At 36.3% G+C, this 23787-nt stretch overlaps 1 protein-coding gene across 8 annotated transcripts in view; it reads left to right on the plus strand.

Annotated features, from left to right (window-relative positions):
- Nucleotides 1-23787, plus strand: part of VPS13B (vacuolar protein sorting 13 homolog B) — an 802268-nt gene that overhangs the window by 727994 nt on the left and 50487 nt on the right. For all 8 annotated transcript variants that reach the window (XM_049700204.1, XM_033438214.2, XM_049700207.1 and 5 more), the window contains 6 exons: nucleotides 11503-11658; nucleotides 21002-21265; nucleotides 21945-22028; nucleotides 22206-22381; nucleotides 22796-22966; nucleotides 23322-23523. In XM_049700204.1, coding sequence (XP_049556161.1) covers nucleotides 11503-11658; nucleotides 21002-21265; nucleotides 21945-22028; nucleotides 22206-22381; nucleotides 22796-22966; nucleotides 23322-23523 — 1053 coding nt within the window. The remainder of the gene's footprint in view (nucleotides 1-11502; nucleotides 11659-21001; nucleotides 21266-21944; nucleotides 22029-22205; nucleotides 22382-22795; nucleotides 22967-23321; nucleotides 23524-23787) is intronic.

Here is a 23787-nt window from a genome sequence, read left to right on the forward strand (position 1 = left end):
CTATTATAAAATAGGAAAATGCTATAGGAGGGGACAAGCAGTGTACTTCAAAGGAGACCACATTTCAGGTCCACATGCATGTCCAACTCTTCCTAACTGTGTTTAACTCTGAAGAAGTTTTATTGTTTATCATAAACTAAAAGTACATTGTACAATTACCAAATATTATTGATTTAAAGTAGACGTTATTTCAAGTTAAATTTGCCTTATATTGTCTCTTTCTCTAATCATGGAAATAGACTCCCAGAAACTACAGTAACACTCTTGCTGTTGTGTAGGGCACAGCTGTCCACAACTAGCAATTCCATTTAGGGAGGAAGGATTGTATGCCTTTGCTCCCCAGTGGCAGTAACAAGCTTCTTTTTATTGTTCCTGACATTAAGATAGCTAAAATCAACAGTGAGGTAAACAGTTCTTGGGACCATCTGGCAAGGATTTTAATCCAAAATATTCTGTAAACACTGACTCCATTTGAGTACCCGAGGCCTACTATCCAGTCACCATAAACTGCATTTTTATTTTAGTTCTAAGCAGTCACTGAAACAGCAAAATAGTAGACTGTAGACTCGGTCTCTTCACCTTTCTCTCTTAAAATATTTTCAGTTTCCTGAGAGATTCCAGGACACTTAACGTTCTGTGAGGACGGTTATTGTGCCTTGTTGAAGTCACCAGTAAATGGGGCCCTAACAGTTTTGGTCATTAAGTATCTAGTGGATAGAGATATTTGGAATGTCTTCATTTACTGTTGGGAAATACACTTACTCCATTTAAATGAGAGGCAGAAGTTTGGGGTTGAGTTTTCCTGTATGTTTCAAAGTTTCTTTGTAAAAATGGTTTGCAGTATGACCTAGTTAAGACTTTTAAAGTCGTAAAGAATGGCAAAGATAGGATTGTGATAGGGCACTTTATCCAGTCCCAGGGCTTATTTCTGGAGTTTTCTACAAGCCTGCATGAAAGGACACAACTGGGGATTATTTCAACTGTGAAGCACCCGGAGGAATGACTGCTGGTGCTGCTAATGGTCTCTCTGTCCCTTCTCTGGCAATAAATTTTAGATATTGAAATATAGCTTTGGAGAAAAATGTAACTGAGGATTCCTTAAGCTTTTTACAAGACACTCAAAGGCTTTTCACAAGCTAGTGCTCTGCAAATGTGAATTCTTGATGTCTAAACATAAAGGTCCTTGACTGAACTAATTTTAAATGTGAATTTTAATACAGAGTGCTTGGAGAAAGGGAGTGCAGCTGGACCATTAAAGCATGGTATTTTGCCATTTTTAAGTAATGGGAAATACTGATTAAGAATGTTATAAAGATTTCAGCGTACAGAATGTGATTGTGTTTAATCATAACCTGTTACCACAAGTCTGTGTAACAAAAGCATTAACTCTATTAAAGACAATGGCATACCTATTATACTGTGGCACTTTTTAATTCTTTCCATGCTGAACAGGATATTGAAGAGCTTATTATCTAAAGGTCAGAATAATGCCCAAGACATGGCCAAGCCCAATGAGTGTCAGATGCATGGAATGTTGGATGACTTCACAGTTATGAAATTATTTCATTTCTCATGATAATTCCTGACTTGCCAAGTTAGTGAATTTTAAGAACTCTGAGAGTAGATTTTAAGATAAATGTGAAATAATCCATACTTTTGGAGTCAGGGACTTCCCTTCAGGCATTAGTTCATATTTGACTTGCTTGACTTACACTTGGGGATAAAATGAGTTAGGACAAGGTCTTAGATACCACATTCCCTTACTGGGAAAGAAAACCAACTTGCACAACTTTGGCTGGCTCATGTTTCTTGTTATACAGGCACTAAGAAGCAGCGGTTGCCATGAAATACTTTATTTAACCTTTATGAAAATGTTTTCTTAGTATGGCAAGGCAGTTTAGTTAAATGAAAATAAATAACTGTAAAAATTTTGGATTTCTTTTATATCCATCTGTTGACTTTTTTTTCTAATTAAAAATTAGGGATAACAATTATAATTGTCTAAATGGCCATGATGACTAAAAATAAATTACAGATTGCATAGAACTACTCGATCTTCTCTTAGGACACATGTTGGCAATGTCTTCTATTTTACATTAAACTAAATTTTGCTAAATGATGAATGAACATTTTAAAAGAACAATTTAAAAGAAAAATTTTATTCAAACTTTGGTTAGGTTTCTCTATGGTTTATATTTGTATTTAGTCAAAATTGATTTTCAAACAAACAAAAGCTGACAGTTTGGCTCACAATCTCAGAACATTTATCCAGGTCTGAATGACTATCAAACAGTATCTCCAGTTTCTTATCTTATTGGCTTCCATTTCTCAGCTTACCTACAGTATCCTTTATTAGTTCCATCCAACATACCCTTATCTCTTCCACTGAAGACTTGGGTCTAACCAAGAGCATGACTATCATTCTATCGAGAGAGTGTCTACACAGCACCCAAATCTCCTGGCTGTTAGTGCCACTCAATTAAGCAGTTAATGTTTGTATTTATTTTATCTAATTATTTAAAAAGAAAATGTGAATTATTTCATATTTTATAGACAGACTGTCCTCTTCTGTACACACTCATAAGCATACATATCAAATTTCTCTGAATTTTTACTTTTCAACCCCTTATGGTAGCATTAAGGATGAACAGCCTCAAAGGTTATCACACAGTTTTGGACTTAAGGCAGCTATTAGTGTCACAGCTCATGTTTTATCAGTCATATATCATTTAAATATAGGGAAGCCCATACCCTTTAGAAACATGAAAACAATAGATATGTGTAATGTTGAAATGACCTTTTTTTTTTTACTATGTGCATTTATATCTGATTTCATGGTTAATATGTTCCGAAAAAGTTATACATGAAATTATATTTTAACATATGAGAGAATTTGCTTATTAAATCATTTTGCCAAAAAAAAATTGTGAGGTTGTGAGGTAAATTATTTTTCCCTAATTTAGATAATTTCAATTTAGGTAACTTTTTAGCAAAGAATACCCATTAAGCATCCTATTGTCTTGTAGATAATGTATAAATTAAAAGTGCCACTACTCTTCACCCTACTTTTTCTTCTTTTTTTAACTTATTTTTCTCTTAAGTATGTAAATGTCCGTAATAGATTGAACAGAGACTAATGTCTGAACAATGAAAAGCCATAAATAAATTCTGGAATACAGATTGTAGTTATTTATGAGAAATCTTTTTTAATTTTTAAAAAGTTTCTGTGACTTGATTATAGATACACTGAAACATTGATTAAGCCTTAATGTTTGCTAGATGTGGGCCATTTGACATCCTATTTACTCATGGAAATTCAATTGATTTATCATAAACTGCATGATGAAGTAACACATACTGTTTTAAAAACATGAAGATTAATAGCTATATGAATAGCATTATTTCTTTCTTTATAATAATTATATACGTCATTTTTCTTTCATACCTATGACATTTTCTCTCATATTTCTTCATCTATTTGTCTTTTTGCTCTGCACAATTATAAAGATTTTCAAGTTGTCCTTCCATAGTAATTATTCATACTTGCTCTACTTGCATCAGTGTAGATTGTTATTCTGCAAATGCATTCTTTGTTTCCTTGCATTTATTTCTTATCTGATTTCCTTTTCATATCATCTAGTTTTTTTAACTTCAGGCTGTTTTCTATTTATACTAGACTCTTCTTTCCTCTCAGTGTTTTTCTACAGTTTTATAGAAATCATGTATTTTTGCATACTTTAGAGAAAACCAAAACCTTTCCTGATTTCTCTCCCCTGAATTCTGCAACTGGGTATTTATATTAACTAGTCTCTTCCCCTTATTTTCTAAGATGATATGCTTTTTCCTTTGCTTCGCAGTATCTTTTCATAGGTCTCATGGCTTATTTTCATGTCACTTTTGCTATTTATTAATGGTTGTATCATATGAATTGCCCTTGGTTATACTATATTATTATTTGAGGAATGGTGGGATTTTTATTCTCATATCTCCAGCTACAGGACCAGATAATAAAGTCAGTTTCTATTCCACTTCCCATTTTCCAGCTGGCGTTTCCTAATATTCTCAACTATACAGAGGTGAAAGCTTCTACATCCTCCCATGCTTCTCTGTTATCCTGAATTGTCAAAAGTCACAAAAAGCTACAGTTTCCCTCATTCACAACTACTGCTGTTTTATTTTTTTCCTGACTCTTTCTTCATCTATGTTTGTCTTGTGATGACCATTTATAAAATAGAGTGGTAAAAGAAATAAATAAATAATTTACTACTTAAGACTAGATATAGAAAGACCAGGGAGATAGTTAATAGTATTATTTCAAACAGCCCAACAACTATCAGTTACTGTGTTTCAGTGCCTTTAATGCTTTAATCCCTGGTGTTTATTGATGACAGATGCTCTGAGGGTAAGTGGCAGTTCCTGACCTAAGAGTTCACTGCTTCTTCATCCTCGCTTTCTGTACCACTCTCTCTCAGGCAGGTCTTCTCCCTAACCCTCAACTCTCCTCCATCCCCAGGAATCTTCACACATGCCTCTTGGTTGCCTGAGAGCAAGATCTGACCTCCTGAAACAATGATTTTTTGTTCGAGTATGCCTCTTTCTTTTCCAGGATCAAAATTCAATGGTTCCGTTTGGGTTATCATCAAAGCTGTTAGAGGAATGTAAGCTGATGAGTTCATAATATAAAGTTAATTTTCCAAATTACATTGACAAGTTGTTTGCACAAAGGTTTGAAGCCGTAGTTTGCTACTTTTATGACTTGTCATGGTTGTGATGCAATCAATGTGGTTTTTAGACATCAATTTTGTACAGAAAGAACCACTCCAAGTTAGGTTGTCACCTGCTTTCGTTTATCAGAAGTAACAATCCTGTATATCTTTTATTCTATTTCAATATGTCTTTTTTTCATGTTATTTCTTTGGGTAAGTAAAATATGTCAGTCTCTGGTCAATCTTTTAATTTCCCCAAGCATAATACCTCTGGAGTCCTACAACAATTTTTTCCTTCCTCTCATGAATTTTTGCACTATACTTTTTCTGGTGAAATATCTCTCCCACTATATTGTGAGAATTTTTGGTGTGTGTGTCTCATTTGTCTTTATCTCCACCATGTATAGTACAGTTAGTTGGCTTATGGTGAACATTTAATAGATGTAGATCCTAAGAATATTTGCTAAATTGGAAAGAAAAAAAACTATTGCCCTAGGGGAAAAAAACCTCAAATTATTACATTAAACTGCTCCAAGAATCAAGTGAGTAAGTATACAGCAAGTCAGAGCCTGTGTGAGGAGCCAGTGGTGGAGGCCTCAGAGATAAACTGAGGCCCATGTCACCCTTTTAGCAAAGTGCCAACAGAGCAAATGGCAAAGCTGACTAGGAAAAATGGGGAAACTTCATGCGGGAAGCTGAATTTGAGTTTTTAAAATAAAAATGTCTAATTTCTTTTTACTTGAAATGCAGGCTCTGTATGCTTTCTATTAGACTTTTTTTTCATTTTAATAACATTAATTTTTATCTGATTGCAAAGTAATACATATTTATAGTATGAAATTTGGAAATTACGTAAAAGCACACAAAAACACACACAAAAAGGAAACTTAAAACCCATAACCCCACAACCCCAAGATAACCACTATTAGCATTCTGGTATATTTCTAGCCATTTTCTCCCTTAGGAATAGGAATATATACTTTTTGTTCATTTTACAAAAATGGGATGTATACTGCACCTATCTTTTTGTAATGTGCTCCATTTCTGGTTAATCTTTGGCTAAGTAATATTGTTCACGTTTTTTCATTCTGTGAGTTTTTCTCAATGGCTTGAGAGGATCCTAAGTATAAGAGAGGTTCTGAGTAAGCACACCTCAGTTCAAATCTTATACCTGGCCCCCTTCAGCACTGTGGCCCTGGGGAGGTCACACAGCCTCTCTGTAACTCAGCTTGCTTTTTCATCCATAAAATAAAACAAAATCAACTGCCACATAAGATTGTTTTAAGGAATTAATAAGAAGATATATAAAAAGCAGCCCACTGCTTGACACATAGTGTGTGTCTAACAACTGATAGCTATTATTGTTTTTACTATATTTCATTTGACTGATTTCCTAGTAATGCCAAATTTTCATTATTAAAACAATTCTGGAATAAACCTACATCTAGGTAAATCTTTGCACATATGTATAATTATTATATCAGGATAAATTCCTGTTTAGAATTGATGAGCCCAGTGAGTATCTGAAACTTAGATTTTTGATACAAGGATTACCCTCCAGCTACAATTTTCATTCTAACCAACATTTTGTGAGTGTGCCAGGTTTCCCTTCTTTTGTAAGAGGTTGTTTTATGCTGATCTGTAGCCTTCATTTAATTCAAACAATCTTGAGAGAAAACCTACAAGCCCTCATATTTTGTGTCATGATACTTGTGGGATAACAGTGACTTATATCACCTCCTGAAAGGTTGATTTGGAAAGCTTTCTTTTTCTTTCTCCTCTTTCCTCCAAAATACACTGCATCAAAGAGTCCAAACTGTCCACTAGAAAATAATTCAATTTGACTTATTTCTACTTTATCATTCTTTTAGGTTGTGCTCTATAAAAGTAAAAGGATATATAGGGTCCTAAGAGGTCCAATATTGAATCAGAGTGACACCAAGCATTAGCAATTATCTAGACATTTTTCTACCTGGTTTTCAGCATTATTTCAGATACTCTGAACATCCTGAAATTCAACTGCCTTAAAAAAAGGAATAATGAGCAACATATTTTATTTTGCTTTCGTGTTAGTTTATTGGTGTGAAATGTACTATCAGTTCGACTTATGCATTCCAAACAAGCAGTTTAACACTGATCTGTTTAATTTGATCTGTAGCTTTTCAGATATTATTTTAGATAGACAAGAATGTTTTAATATTTTAACTTAATTTTCCCTCGTGATGCTCATCTAGTGTATCATTTGGGCTCTACTTTATGCTTTAATATCAATATTGCAATGTCTGAATTATAGATCTGACGGATTGCATTGATTTATAGTTTAATCTACTGTTGTTATCCACATAAAGCAAATCTCCCGTATTGAAAGGTCATTCAAAATAGGAACTGTTTCTGAATATTTTGATTTGATTCTCATTTTATGATATTTTATGCACAAATATTGCCACTAAAAGTTTTGAATATCTACTTTGGGTTATTTTTCAATAATCCTGATTCACTTATTCAACAAATATTTTGTTGAATGCCTACAAGGCACTAAGCTCTTGGGATATAGATATGAGTTTAGAAGTTTAAAAAACAAATATGATGCTTAAGCTTTAATATATATATAAATATACATTATATACTATATGTTTATTTTATATATATATATATATGTATGTATGTATTCAGTAGCTTATTTCACTTGCATTTCACATTAATTTTTTAGAAGTCCTAATATTTCTACAGGCAATACAATGGATTAGGGAAATTTTTTTTTAATATTTATTTATTTACTTATTTGGTTGCACTGGGTCTTAGTTGCAGCAGGTGGGCTCCTTAGTTGCGGCAGGCAGGCTCCTTAGTGTGACACGCGGGCTCCTTAGTTGTGGCATGTGAACTCTTAGTTGTGGCATGCATGTGGGATCTACTTCCCTGACCAGGGATTGAACCCAGGTCCCCTGCCTTGGCAGCGTGGAGTCTTAACCACTGCACCACCAGGGAAGTCCCTGGAGAAATATTTTGAAGTTATGTAATTTTCACTTTCTTTTTAGAACATTACATATTACTGTACAGTAAGTTACTGTAAAATGCAAAAAATATACAAGTGACTCTGAAGACAAACTTTCAATTTCTGATTAAGTAGAAATCATCTTGATAACAATTTTAAAGTAAATAGTGAAGTAAAGTTCACAGAAAAGTATGTAGTACCTTCATTTATATTTAAGATACAATTTAAAAATTTTTCTTAACCATCCCCTCTCTGTTTCTCTTCCTTGGTGTACCCTATTATCCTAGATTTCATCTTGTTTTTCTTTCCTCTGTAATCTGTCGATTCAGGAATTCTCCCTTGGATGTACCTGTGGGTGGTCCTGAGAGCTGATCCCCAAGCCCCTGATCAGTAATTCAGTTTAAGTTTTATTTTTTATTCAGAAAAATGAATGGAAAGTTCTATGCTCCCATTTGAGGTCTTCAGTGGAATTTAATCTTGCTGCCAATGCAGCCCTGGAGTGGGAGGGTCTGCTAGAAAAAAATAAATGTAGCCCCTTGAGGTCTTCCATTGAGTGTGGCTACTGTACAACCTGCCTTATACTTAGTTTCAGTTCCCATTGAGAAGTTCAAACAAGAGTGGTTCGTATTTGACTTTGTTTTTCCCCCACAATGGAAAATATTAGACACTAGCTAAGTAGGCCACAGAGAGTGAAAAGCCTGAATGGAAAAGGTGGTGAAGGAAGTGAGTCCGTAAGGGAAACTTAATAGAAAAAGGGGGAAAGAAAATTTCCAAATTGATAAGAGAACATTAAAGATATCTTGGACTCCAGGCAGAATGGATAGTAATATTTTGCTAAGCCCATTGCTTCCTTGCTCCTGTTTCTCATTCTGTTGCAGTTGTCCTGACCTCCACACTCTGCTCTCACCATCCTTTCAACACATTGCTCATCTATACAGAAGGCTAATTCCTGAATAAAGCACAAATTCCTTAGCTTAGTAAATCATCAGTGTTGGCCACAATCTAGATCTACTTCTCTGACCTTATCCCTAACTCTCCTTTACATGTTCCCTTTTCTCCAACCAGTTGAGACTATTAACTTTGCCCCAAGCAAACCTTCTGGCTTCACCTCTCAGATTGTCCCCTTGGCCCAGAAATGACTGTCATCCTTACTAGTTGAAATCCTACCCAAACTCTGAGACCCAAATGCTTCAAGAAGCTCTCCCAGTCACAGCAGCCTAAACAAGCCCTCTCTTCTCTAGACTTCTCTCATAATGCCTCTTGTTGGTTGGTTATGCATGCCTTATTTTCCCTGTAAAATCTTAAGCTCCTTGTGGGACAAAGACCAAAGCTCTTCTCTTTATTTCCTCTATAGTTCTTAGCATATTGCCTTCCTTATAGTATCTGAATAATAAAACTGTATTGGATGAATAATAGAAAGAAGTCTCATTAGGATTAGGCAGTCTAACACAAATTTCACATTTTTATGCCTGATTTTATAGTTTCTTCAGTATAGAAATAAAAACAGGTATATGAGTATTTGTTATTAAATGGAGACTTTTCAGTACCCATAGCAATGAAGTAGAGCAGGTTGGTCCAACAGGAACAGAACTTCCCACCCTCACTTGATGTCCAGGCATATCTGAGCACCCCTGTCTAGTGCCCAAATCACTTACACCATGGGAAGGAGGACTGAAGTACCACTAGGCCTCCTGAATTCCTATTTGTAGATTTTTCTCTCCAAGGAATATCATTCCTTTCCTATTAAACTATATATATATAATTGCCAATGATATTTAGATGCTTTTTAACTGTAAGCCAAACATTACAAATATTCTGTTGGTCATGCGTGTGGGGAGAAACGTCATGTTTTTCTCCGACTTAACTTTTCTGTGTGAACTAATTCCAAATGTATCTGAATTTTCATAATTCAAAGAAAATATATGTGCCAACATTTTGAGAACAAATAGCTGCGAAGCGAAACCTGCCAGCATACTCCTTGGTGACATTCAGTCATTAAAAGCTGTGTACACAGAGTGAGCTACCTAAAACTGAGCTCAGATGCAAATGTGAACACTCCTCAATTAAAATTACATTGTGTACATTAAAACTTTCTTTAGAGGCTGTGGAATTTTCAAGAAAAATACAGCTGAGCTTGACCTTAAGTACCTTACCTCATTATTTTTTTGTCATTTCCAGCTACTAGTCTCTCCAAAGAAAACAACTTTCTTTGTTTCTTTTAGTTTTGTGTGTACCCTGAGCTTTATTCCCAGTTGCTGCTACAAAAAACTGAAATGGTTCCAAACACCACTATTGTTTTTCTTTTTTTTTTTCTGTAACTAATATTTAAACATCAAAGATACTCTGGTACTTTTATGTTGAAGAATGTATATAAAATCACATTTTCCCTAAAGGTATTTTATTTGCTGTCCAGGAATTTTTTTTTTTTTTCTTTTTTTAGCTGTTAGACTTCTTTTTTAGAAGTCATCTGAGTGGTAGCCTTTTGATTTCACAGGATCACTGGTGATGTTATGGAGGACGAACTGGAGTGGGGCCATATTAAAAGCAGGGAGGTGAGATAGAGTTTTTTTAATATTTTAAGGTATTTAAAAACAAAAAAACCCTCTCAGTTTTCCACCAAAAAAATCACATTGTGATGACCAGTGACCCTGGGAAATTTTCAAATTAAAGCACTTTATAAGGGTTCCTCCCAAAGCTAAAACTAAAAAATAATGTTTCCATCAAAAAACTTCTATTGTTATGGCAATTCCCATGTAAGTCCTTAATGTATTTATTTTAAGAGCCTATTATGATAGCTCTTACATAATATTTTCAAAGTTTTATTCATTCTGTTAATTTGGAAAATGTTTCATGTGATTAGCCTTTGGTTAGCTCTTTTAAAAAATTATATATTATATGAAGGAAAATGTTAAGTTTGTATATCTAAATCTTTTTCCTAAAATGTCAGTTTTATTTCCTTATACTTAGTAATCATATAGAACATTGTTTGTTTTCATTTAAATATGTATCCTAAAGAAGCAGGCATTATTGTTGTTTTAGAATACTTGTTCAGTTAGTGGAATTAAGTTTGGAATACTTAATTGCAGTTAGTGGGTAGGAGTAGAAATAGAAAATATTTGATGACCATGAAAGAAATCTAAATATTACCAAAAGTGGCAATACTGCATTAATAAATGTGAATGTGGATCAAGAGACTCAGCTGGTAAAAGTTAACAATAAATACATGCTAGAAAAAAGTAGAACAGAGACATTTTCTCACACATTCAAAATGTTAAAGGTATTTCTAATTGGATATATGTGATCTCATAAGTAGACTGTATTAAATGAACTGCATCTTCAAATTTCTGTTTTGTTCTTAATCAAAAGAAAAAATAAGGAATGGCAATTTAGGGTCAAAAATAATGCTACAAACCAAATTTAGCTTTAATTACTGTCTAGCCAGAAGAAGGAATAAACTATCAGCCAAGACCACGATTCTTTGATCTCACATTTCAGCCTTCTTGTCCTCCAGATGAATGAAATGGTCTTTCCTCAAATGTTCAACAGGCCTTTTACCATTTGATAGGACAGTTATTTTTAAGAAGGTTTAAAATGTGATCTGGAAAACCACATTGACTCTATGTGGCATATTTGCTATTCTTAGCCTGGTTGAATAAGCTGGAAGTGGATGAATAATGCAGGTTAGAAAGAAAACAGATGCTAAATATTACAGATAGGAAGGTTTTCCAGCAATGAGACTTTCATTTTAGGGCTAGTTTTTGTTGGCACTTTTGGCATTATGACGAGTGTTGTTTTTCTCTCCAGCTGTTACACATCTGTATTGAAGGCTGGGGCAATTGGCGTTGGTCAGAGCCCTTCAGTGTGGACCATGCTGGGACTTTTATTAGAACTATTCAGTACAAGGGTCGAACTGCTTCACTGATCATCAAGGTTCAGCAACTCAGTGGAGTACAAAAACAGGTAAGCTTCTTTGTGTTCATGGCCCAGACAACTCTTAATCATTTGATGTAATTAATGGAAGGGAAACTTAAAGAAATGAAAATATCAATAAAAAAAAAAAATCACACTGCCATGCCCAGCTATGCGTACTCCTACCATGCACACGAGCACTTAATAAGTTCTTTCTGATGTTCCTGAGGATGATGATGGCTTCATACCCCTTGTCCCATGTCTTTTACAAGAGCTGCTAACAAGCAGTAAACTTTACTGATTTTCATTTCACCTCTTCTCCCTGTCACCACCTACCTTCTGGTGGAGGTGCTAATGAGCTGTGAAATGGCCAAAGCGTCTTTACTGAGAAGGAAAAGAAGTCAGGGATGGTGGGGACTCTGGATAATCCAACAGTGGATAACCAGGAGTTGACTCTCATACATGTAAGAATAACCTGCGCCAAAGTCTTGTGATTCTCTCCCATGACAGAGTGGGCCTGGTGGGTCTCCAGCAAGCTCTCTTTTCCTAGGAGTTAATATTAACTGCAGTAAAAATTCACTGCAGTCTAACTCTTGGCATATAAACTTCAGCTCTCAGCACATATTTTTATATATTTTATAAAACTTCCTTTTGGCTCTTTTTGAAGTTCTAAGACTGCAAAGGGGAAAAAAAAGTATCTGACACTTTTTTTGTGTTCTTAAGATGTGAAAATGTGGTTTTTAAAAGATGTTTTTCAAGCATGGAGCATATGACAAGAGTAGAAAGAAAAAAAGGAAGTATTAAAATCTGAAAACTGGCTTCACTGCACACATAATAACTGGATTTGTCATAAGAGTTTTAGCATATACATCTGCATCTGGATTGTAACAGTCTATCCAGAGCTTATGTGAACTGAGGACGTGATAGAGACAGCACTCAGTCCCTAGAAAAGGAAAAAGGGAGCTTTCCATATTGAGCACCTGGGGCTACTCCATTGCTGTATGCCGGGGGCAGGCAGGAAGCAACTGGTGAGGTGAACAGTAGGACCTATACCATATACATTCTTGGCCTGCACCTAATCAGGGAGCTGGACTTCATGTTCTCATTATTGTGGGCAGCAGAAGTGAAAAGAAACCTATAGCAGAGGAGTCTCAGACAAGAAGCATGGGAGAGTCTTCCCAGTCAACTGACCATTCCTCCAAGTATTTGTTGATTGCCTCCTGTAGAACAGAGAAAAACGAAAGACACTAAGTATGTAACAGAATCTTTGCTCTTAAAATGTAAATTTACATAAACCCAACAATGTGTACGACTGACAGTAAGTGTGAAAGGAATTTAGAGGTTTCACTAAGGAGATTTGACTTGAGCTGGGCTTTACAAAACATGTCGAATTTAGATTAAGAGAGGGCATTCCAGGTCAGCAGTATAGGATAAATAAAGATACAAATATGGGACAAATGTGTCTTACCCAAGGACTCATGAGGGGACCAGTGTGGCTAGTGTGGGCTTTGAGCTGGAAAGTCATAAGAACAAGAAGTGTCTCTCCTATCTGCCCTTAGAGCTCTCTTACATGGATATGCTCTCAACAAATATCTGCCCAATACACACTGGTTTTCTGATTCTGTCACTCATGGTCTCTCAAGAATGCCTCGTCTACCTTCCCATTCACCAGCATGCCTGAGAAAAGGTCATACAGCATCTGTTTGAATACTCCAAATGATGAGGGTCTCATTCTCTCACACATCAGCCCTTCCCATTGTTGGTTACTTCCAGCTGTTAATCAAATTCTTTCCTAATTTAGAGCCAAAATCTGTCACCATTCAGCCAGTTTTTACCATTCCTCAGAACTTGTGAGGCATATGCAAAAAGCACACAACTCGTTACCTCTCCTCTAGGTTACAGCCCTCCAAAAACAGGAGAGAAGGTAGAATATTTCCCCTTAGTTTCTTTCCCTCTAGGCTAGTGGTTTTCAAACTTGAGTATATATCAGAATCCCCTGGCGGACTTCTTAAAACACAGATTGCTGGGTCCCACCCCCAGAGTTCCAGATTCAACAGGTCTTGGGTATAGCATGATAATTTGTATTTCTAACAAGTTCTTAGGTGCTTTGACCACCACAGCTCTGGTCTGAAGTTCCCCAATTCATTCAAGTCTTTGGCATGTGGTTGCTAGAACATTTAACAGTCAGTGGAAAGTCAGGGTCCTTCCGTGGAGAAATCTTTTCAAGGAATGTCCTTGGTAGTTAAGATCACAGGCAACCTTGCTAGCTGTGTGATCATCAGCAAGTTATCTAACCTTTGTGAATCACTTTTCTAAAATGGGAATAGTAATAATAGTGCTTTCCCTCATGAACTGAGTATGAGAATTAAATGAGTTTGTTTATGTACAGTGCTTACAACAGTGCCTGGCCCATTGTCATAATCCAATAAATTTTAGTTACAATTAAAATAATGAACTATTCCCAGGCATAAGTAATGCTGGTTGGACTTTTTTGTGTTGCTATATTAATGCCTCATTCTTGCCATAGATTTATCTACTTTCATGAAATGATATTAAATTTCAGGGATAAATTGATACATGCAATGTACCTGAGCAGATACTATTGCAACAGTATATCATAAGCCCAAAAAGTTGGTCATGAAAAACACATTTTTTTTTTTAATTCTCACAAAACTTTACCTACTTTTTTTCTGATTGGAAAAGATTTCTCAGTCCTAGTACTTATTACCTATATGACCTTAGGCACATTTCTTAACCTTTCTATGCTTCATATTCCTTTTGTAAAAGAAAGCACCCAAGAAATACTAGTTCACAGTGTTATTTTTATGTTAACTATTATAAAGTATATCTGGAAACACAGAAAAGCCTAATGAAGAAAACTAAAATTACCCATAAATCTACCAACCAAAAAATATATTCTATTATTACTTTGGTGTATTTTTTCTGCTCTTTTTTTCTATGCAGATACCTTTTAACCAACTTGAACTCTGATTGTAATTACAGTTTTTCAACTTGTTTTTTTCCCTTAACATTATATAATGCTTATTTTCTCATGTTATTTAAAATTCCTGAAGTTATCCCTTTAATGGTTGCATAGTGATTTACCATATGGTATATCTAACCCCATGTAGATACTTCCTTGTTGTTGGACATTTAGTTCATTTCCAATTGGTTACTCTAATAGATCCTTAAATAAATATCTTGGTGTATAAATATATGTCCAAATTTCTGAGTCTGTCCTTAAAATAAATTGCTATAAAATTTAGTTACCTGCACAAAGGATATGAATGTGTTTGTGGTGCTTGATGCACATTCCCAAATTAAAAAGATGTACTTTATTCCTTAGACAAAATTCATCGTTTTGTCTTAGCAGAGTCTTGTTGGGGCTACACTAATCTTTTAAATAATTAAATATATATTTGTTCTAAAACTTCTGCTGATTTCCTGAGTTTTTCAAACCATTAGCATTTTTTAAATCTTAAATATTTATGAGGGGTTCAAATCAGAACTGAAAAAAATTTCCATACATTGAAAGTTCAGTAGTTCTTTTAATCACTCTCTCTGTTAATGTCAAATATACAGATTTTAAGGCTTCTGGTGCCAAATCACATTTCAGAACTTTTCCAAATGTTATTTGTACTGGTAAATGTTAATAATCCTTTTCTGTGGGGAATGCCTCTCACGCTTTTCTCTGCTTCTACCTCATTTATAATAAATACTCTTAAAAAAAAAAGTCAAATCTAGCCAAATAGGAAAGGAATCTTTGGAGAGCAATAATGGAAGCATAACCAGCCCTTGCATTGCATTTACCTTTTTGAGAGGAAGTGTCTTCTTTTCCCACAGGAACTAGGAAAGTCCATTTTACATTCCCACTATCATGGAAGGTATATACACATATAACTATATTTTGAGTTGTAGCATTTCTTGTCATCGTCAAATGAGATTGAGCTCTATATTGGGGCCATTAAAAAAACTTAGCAGAGTACGGACACCAAGGGGGGAAAGCAGCGGGAGGTGGGGGGGATGAACTGGGAGATTGGGATTGACATGTATACACTAATATGTATAAAATAGATAACTAATAAGAACCTGTCGAATAAAATGAATAAAATTTTTTTAAAAATAAACTTAGCAGAGCGAGGAAAATTAGAACACAGAAACAGCAATTCGTTTAACCTAGAATGAAGCAAATGGAAAGTGGGTTATACTGAACCCAGGTAATACGAGGTTCAGCAGACCACCATGCCAACCTCAAACCAACTGTTGCATGTGTCAACATTGTAAAAAACCTTTCTAGTCAGTGTTTTTCTGCCTTTACCCTCTCTCCCTCCCTCTCTGTCTCTTTCCCCCTCTCTGTCTGTCTCTCTTTCTCTGTCTCTCTCTGTCTCTGTCTCTCTCTCTCTCTCTCTCTCTCTCTCTCTCTCTCTCACACACACACGCAAAAAATGTATTATTTCTTTTTAAATTGGATTTTTTTTTATTGTCAGGGTAGATTAACTAACATTCAGATTAGCGCTAGTTAAAGTACGTCAGACAGGATTTCCTCAGTTGGCCAGGTTAGGAAGATAGGAACCAAGCTTCCAGAAGAGCTTCGTAGATTCCTGCCTCCCTCACATCTTCGCTTCTTTCCTGCTACCCCACCTGGGCCTGGAAATTTGCAATAAACCGCAGCTGCCTAATTATGAAGCCCCATTTGGGGAGGAGAGTGTGTGTAGCTCTCTGATATACCTTAACTGCATTAACACACCACGGGACAATGGAGAATTGGCTAAATCTTGCTTGAACAATGATGTTTGGTTACCTGTACCTTGCCTTTCCTGCACCCCTCTCATTTCCCCAATTCAGTGAAAATTGACCACACATAAAATTTCTCAGGGACTTTGTACATTATACCACTACTCATGCACATGTATTTGCTTCCGTGTTTTCCATCCCTTCATTGAGGAAAGCTTTACCACTCTAAAAACCTAAATGTACATATGAATGTATGTATATATATTTGTATCTTTATACATACACTTTTAATCATGGTTAGGATATCATTTTCCAGTGCATCTGGTGCTCTGGAGTTATTCTTTAATATCGCTATTCTTCTTGGCACTGATCTAATAAGAGTTCTGAAACCTGCTAAGTAAAATCATATGTGGAAATCTTCAATACACATCTTTGTGGCTTTGGGGAAAGAGGGGAATTAGTGTGAAACCTGGAAATGTGTATTAAAGAGAAACCCTACATTAAAAAAAATTAAGTAGCTGTCTTCAACTGATAAATTAATCTTGAAATTCTAACCATAATTTTCAAAATAACGGCATTGTAAGTGTTGCCACTTTGAAGAAAAGCAGGCATGGCTTTCACTGAACCCTGCGAGGGGGCAGCCATGAAGAGCCCCACGCCAAGGAGCAGCCATTTTGGATTTTCCTTCATCTAAGTAGCCTTCCCTCCCTGGCCACTTTTAAGGGTTTTCTTTTTATCAAATTTGAAAGCCTATTTAACAGGCTTTTTGGTTCAAAATGAAACTATAAAAACCCACCAAGAGGATCTTTGTCTTTAAACAAAGTGAGTCCCAGATGGTTGCAGAGATTCTGTGGTTTCTGTGAGAGACAGCCAAATCCTCTCCTAAATCTCATGGGGCCCAAAGGTTCTGAAACAAGAGCACTGAGCACACATTGCCAGGCCTGGACACATCGGAATAAGAACGGAGTTAAATACTGCCTCAGAGTTTTCTATTGTTTATTCAAAGTTGGGCAATGCTATGGCGTCACAAGGCTTATCATGAGTGTCTAGTCTACATATGCTAGAGAAAATCTTGTGTTCATATTTCAGTGGACTTCCATGTTTGTTATTTTGAAAATATTGTTTTAAGAGATTATAATGTCCAGAGTATCTAGGGGAAATGTAACAGTTAAGCATAGCTTGGTTTTTACAGATGTGTTCCTTCTAAAGAAAATTCAGAGGAGTAGATAGTTGGAAAACAAATGTTTAAGAAAATGCTAAACCTCACTATTCAAATAATGCAAGTTGAAACAACAATGACTTTAATTTTTGGTCTGTCAATCTAGCAGATTTGCTTGGGGTAAATAATAGTTCATAGTTGCTCACATTTTTTGTGTGTAAATAATAGTTTTGTTTAAAATGATAGTTGCAGAGTACTCCTAATGACATAGGAAAATGTATCAATTAGGATGCTTTCAGCTTGAAGTTACAAAATAGGGTTTTTAATCTTCATAGCAAGCTAAGGAGGCAGATACTATTATTGTTCCTATTTTATGTTTATTATCTCACATAACAAAAAGGAAGAAGGGAGACTCGGATGTTGGTTAGTTAATTAAGCAACTCAGTACTGTATCTGCTTCTCTGCTGTCCTCTTGAATTTGCCTTCCTGTCCTCAAGATGGCTACAAAAGTTATATCCTCTCCTAACATCTTCCATGGCAGAAAAAAAAAAGGAGGGTTTTCCCTTCTCAAATTGTCTCCCTTATTATCAAAGAGTAAAATCTTTCCCAGAGCCTTTTAGCAGTCTTCCCTTTTTATATTATTCGCCAAAACAGAGCTCCATGTTCACCCCTAAACTAATCATTAGCAAAGAGGTAATGGAATTACCACAGTTAGCTTGTACCAACTGTGGTAATGGAATTACCACAATTAGCTTGTACCAAACCATATTCTGTTTTCTTAATTAGTAGGTATTAATTTTATGAGATACAGACAGGATGGTGAGCAACACAGACTCTGGGCCAGAGCATCTGGGTAACATCAGGAAAGTTATTCACCATCTCTGTGCTTCTGTTTTTTTCCTTGTTAAGATGAGGAGTCATTGTAGCACCTGTTTTATGTGGTTGTGAAACAGGAGGGAAGGGGGCAGGGCACAACCTTTAAAAGAATGACATAGCCATAGGACATAACAAAGACTGTTTAGAACCAACTGGGTCCAAGATGGCAGAAGATTCGACTTCCAGTAGACCTTGAGCCTCATTATACAACTCATTGTGATACATTAGCGTGCTAAATGACACACCTACCAGCACCATGACAGTTCTGAGGCCAACCATAAAAGGTTAAAAAGTGAGCGGTGGCCCAATTCCTGGAAATTCCCACCCCTTCCCCAAAACAGTTGGAATAATCCTCCCACTCATTAGCCCGTGAAATTACCCAGCCTATAAAAACTAACCATGCCACATTTAGAAGCTCTCTCGCCTTCTGAGATGGCCCACACTCTGTCTGTGAGTGTGTTTCTCTCTAAATAAATCCACCTCTTACCTATCACTTCATCTCCAAATTCTTCTGCAACAAAGCAGGAACCTTAAATTCACCAGGAACAGTTGCTGTGAGAATAAAAGAGATAATTTGTGAAAATACTTTGTATTAGTCATGGTTCTCCAAAAAAAAACCCAGAACCAGTAGGGTGTATGTGTGTACACACACACATATACATATATACATACGTAGAGAAAGGGAGGGAGAGATTTATTGTAAATTGGCTCACACGATGATGGAGGCTGAGAAGTCCTAAGATCTGCCATCTGCAAGTTGGAACACCAGAAGAGCTGATGTGTAGTTCCAGTCCAAAAGCCAGCAGGCTAGTGTACCAAGAAGAGCTGATGTTTCAGTCCATGTCCAAAGGCTGGAAAAGACCAGTGTCCAGCTCAAGCAGTGAGACAGGAGGAGTTCCCTCTTACTCAGGCACTTTGTTCTTTCATGTCTTCAGTTGATATGGTAAGGCCCACCCATGTTCAGAAGAGCAGTCTGCTTTAGTCAGTCTACCAATTCAAATGTTAGTCTCATCTGGAAACACCTTCACAGACGCACCCAGAGTAATGTTTGAGTAAAATATCTGTGCACCCCATGGCCCATTCAAGTTGACACATAAAATTAACCGTCATATCCTTAGACATACATGCTATACATGTATTACTTAGTATACATTTTATAACCTGGAAAAATATTACAAATAAGGAAAACAGTATGTGACAGTCCTGTCTTCCTCAGTCATGGTGAAAATTCATATTGCACAGGATTTGCTTTCTAAAAGTATTCACTGCAGAGGAGTAAATTTTGTGTTATCTTTTCAATTTCCACCAATTTAAGAGATATTTCTTAACGCCTGCTCTGAACTATACTCTTAGCTGGATGAAAAGTTAAATAATACATGGGTTTAATGGATAATTCTGTGTGTTTTATAAAGATAACGCTTCTATGCTGTAAGAAAAACCTGAATAAGATAAAATATAATTAGGCTTCTGAGTTAAAAGTTGTTTGTATTATCAGTTTATACAGAGATTTCGTATTGCATAAGAGTGCAATAAACCCTTGGAAATCAGCCGCAGGGAATAAATTGATCACAATTGTCATCTCAGCTATGAGAGCTGAAGTCTTGTTTCCAGTCCCCTTCCTTTTTGACTGCTACATTGTTCAATACCATCCACCACCACCTTCCAGTCAGTCTCTTCTCTCGTGGCTTCAGCAACCCTGCATTCTCCTGACACTCCTTCGTTCCTTCTCTGACTTCTCACCCTGAGTCTGTACCTAAAGTCTTGGTCAGTTACTGGGTTTGAGCCTCCACCCTCTTTTCCAGGTAAACTGTCTTCCTGTCCGCACACATTTGTGAGGCTTTAATTTCACAAGTCTTCCATCTCCAGTCCCACCTTCACTCTCAAGCACATGACCAGCCTTTGTAGCTGGGCATGGATCCTGCCTACATGTCTGTCCTTTGAATTCTGCAAACTCAACATGACCAAAGCAAAGTCCCTTCTCTTCTTGGAAGCCTCTTTTTGTACTTCTTGTACTCTCTAAATAAGCTAACGATTTCATTTTCTTTCCATTAAAATCAGCATAGTTTACTCTGTCTGAACAAGGCATACCTTGTTTTATTGTGCTTTGCTCTATTGAGCTTTGCAGATACTACGTTTTCATCAGTTGAAAGTTTGTGGCGACGCTGCATCAAGCAATCCAACAGCATTGGCTCACTTCGTGTCTGTGTGTCACATTTTGCTAATTCTCGCAATATTTCAAATGTTTTCATTTATTATTATCTTTGTTACGGTGATCTGTGATCAGTGACCTTTGATGTTACTATCGCAAAAAGATTACAACTCGCCGAAGACTCAGATGATGGTTAGCATTTTTTAGCAAAAAAAAATTTTTTTAATTAATGTATTTAAATGTTTATAGACATAATGCTTTGAATACTTAATAGATTACAGTATAGTGTAAACATAACCTTCATATGCACTGGGAAACCAAAAAATTCATCTGACTCCCTTTGTTGCAATATTTGCTATATTGTGTTGATCTGGAACCAAACCTGCCGTATCTCCAAGGTTTCCCTGTATTTCCAATTCATGGAATCTGAATTGATGAAGTCTTATTGATTGATGGATTGATTGATTGTCTTTCAGATTATCATCTGTGGAAGACAGATTATCTGTAGTTACTTGTCTCAAAGCATAGAACTAAAAGTCGTTCAGCATTACATTGGTCAAGATGGACAAGCTGTGGTCCGAGAACATTTTGACTGCCTCACAGCCAAACGGAAATTGCCTTCGTACATACTAGAAGACAGCGAACTGACCGAGTTGTGTGTGAAGGCCAAAGGAGATGAAGATTGGTCGAGAGACGTGTGTCTGGAATCCAAGACCCCTGAGTATAGTGTTGTCATTCAGGTATGAGAAGTAGTACAATCCAGAATAGAGCAGCTTTAAATTTTTAAATTTCTCGTTATGTTCTTTATTCAGTACAGCACTTAATTTATTAATAAATGATATATACAAAAGAGGGGAGGCCTGAAATAGTATAAAAAGGCTTTGAATATTATTTCTCAAACATTTTCGTCCCCATCCCACGACAACACGTTTGTATCAGTTCCAGTCGTTCTCGTAGCCAAGACTCTACCCCTCCCAGATGGAGATGATTTATATCTTGAAAAAGATTCTGATGCACAAGGGCTTTGGAGGGACGGGAGGGAATAAAGGGTGTCCTCCCCACTTGAGAAGCCTTATGATGATCTGCTACTTTTTTATCTCTGTCTCAATCTCCACCATCATCACTTTCATTCCCATAAAGGACAAATCCTCTCTTTTGTTCTCCCACTCACTCTTATATCAGTCTCTCCACATACAAATCCCTTCATCTTTACGGAAAGAATTGGCCCCATTGACTCACTGCACATTCACTTTATGCCATAATGAAGTCTGTTTTTGCTTATTCTTTTTTTTTAAATGGCTTTTTTCTGTAACTTCAAACTTTTTGTATCCTCCAAATGGATATTATATCTGTGCCTTATTTTGATGAATTAGTAAACTGTTTAGTATTTAATAGAACCCTTTTCTGTCTCATGTGCAGGTGCCGTCTTCACACAGTTCTCTTATTTATGTCTGGTGCACAGTTTTGACTTTAGAACCCAGCTCTCAAGTGCAACAACGCATGGTAAGTGCTTTCTAATCCTAAAATATGGCATATGGCTTTGACCTTTCCTGTTCTGAAATAAATTAAGGTCAGAGTGACCCAGGGAAGAGATTTATTACAAGTTTGTTTCAGTGTCAAACAGCTGGAATACTGCAACAAAGCAAATATGAAAGTTGTTCTGTCCTTTTATTTTTATAGATTGTGTTCAGCCCTCTTTTTATCATGAGGAGTCATCTTCCAGACCCCATTATCATACATTTGGAGAAAAGAAGTCTGGGATTGAGTGAAACACAAATTATTCCAGGAAAAGGACAAGAAAAACCGCTGCAAAACATAGAACCTGACCTTGTACATCACCTAACATTTCAAGCAAGGTACTGGGAAAGTCCTTACATTTTCTTAAGAGAGATTCAGTAGAAAAATAACTTTGTGCTGCTGAGGGGGTAAGGGAGGATAGAGTTTTTTGTATGATTTCTTATCTTATGAGAATGTTATTTTTAAATTGCCCTGCCTAGTATTCTCTTATTCTCTTCTACAGTTTAAGATAAAATTCAGCCCCTTTGGATATAAATAAGAGGGATGATCAGAAAATGTAATTGACACATAATTTCTGTAGAGGAACAAGAGATCTCCACCCAAGCATTGGGGAGGAAAGGCCACGGCCCAGATAATTCCCCAAACTGTGTCATCATCCCTAAGGCACCAAAAATTGACTCACTCTCACCAAAAAAAATATTGGTCTATGATACATCTGCTAATCATTCTTGTTTTTTCTTTCCATTTCCTAGAGAAGAAGATGATCCTTCACATTGTGCTGTTCCCATCTCAACATCCCTCATTAAGCAAATAGCCACTAAGATACACCCCGGAGGCACAGTTACTCAGACCCTTGACGAGTTCTATGGGCCAGAAAAGTCCCTTCAACCCACATGGCCCTATAATAAAAAGGACTCTGACAGGTAATGTTCTCTAGCAGTCTTTTTCTACAAACATTTCTCAATATTAAGAAATAAATAACTGTTCACAAAAATCTTAGATACCATAAAAACATTTTAAAAAAGATGTTTGCATGTATCTGTCAGATTCTGACCTTTTATCACCTAGTAGATGTATTCCGTAGATTGCTTCATTCTTAATCTCAAACATAGTTGCATGAAAAGTTTCTTTCTCCTGGATGCAAACTTAGCATTGCATGACTCTGGTGTGAAGAGGTGTCATACAGGAGCGTTGTGTGTCTGGAATCCTTAAACACATTTCATGAATCCTGAAGTCATCATGTTTCATTGAGTCTCTTGGATGTGGTATTTGGCACAGGAATGAGCAGCTGAGCCAGTGGGACAGCCCAATGCGAGTGAAGCTGTCAGCCTGGAAGCCATATGTGAGGACCTTGTTGATAGAGCTGCTACCCTGGGCCCTGCTCATCAATCAGTCCAAGTGGGACCTCTGGCTGTTTGAGGGAGAGAAGATTGTTCTACAGGTTCCTGCTGGCAAAATTATTATCCCTCCTAATTTTCAGGTACTATAACTTTTTTTTTAAAACTAATAGGAATTCTTTCCTTTCAACAACCAGCTTTTATTCTGAGGTTGCATTTATGTTCTTAACAGAATCAATCAGTTGTGGAAAACTGTCCTCCTAGATGCATATGTAAGGGGTATGGAATGTTCTTTGATATTCAGAGACATCTCAGATGTCTTTTTTTTTTTCCCCATCAGCAGTATTCATGCTTGAGTTATCATTAAATTTGATAACTTGTACTAGTTACATTCTCATTTCCATTGT

The sequence above is a fragment of the Orcinus orca genome, chromosome 17 (genome assembly GCF_937001465.1).
Source record: "Orcinus orca chromosome 17, mOrcOrc1.1, whole genome shotgun sequence".
Taxonomy (NCBI): domain Eukaryota; kingdom Metazoa; phylum Chordata; class Mammalia; order Artiodactyla; family Delphinidae; genus Orcinus; species Orcinus orca.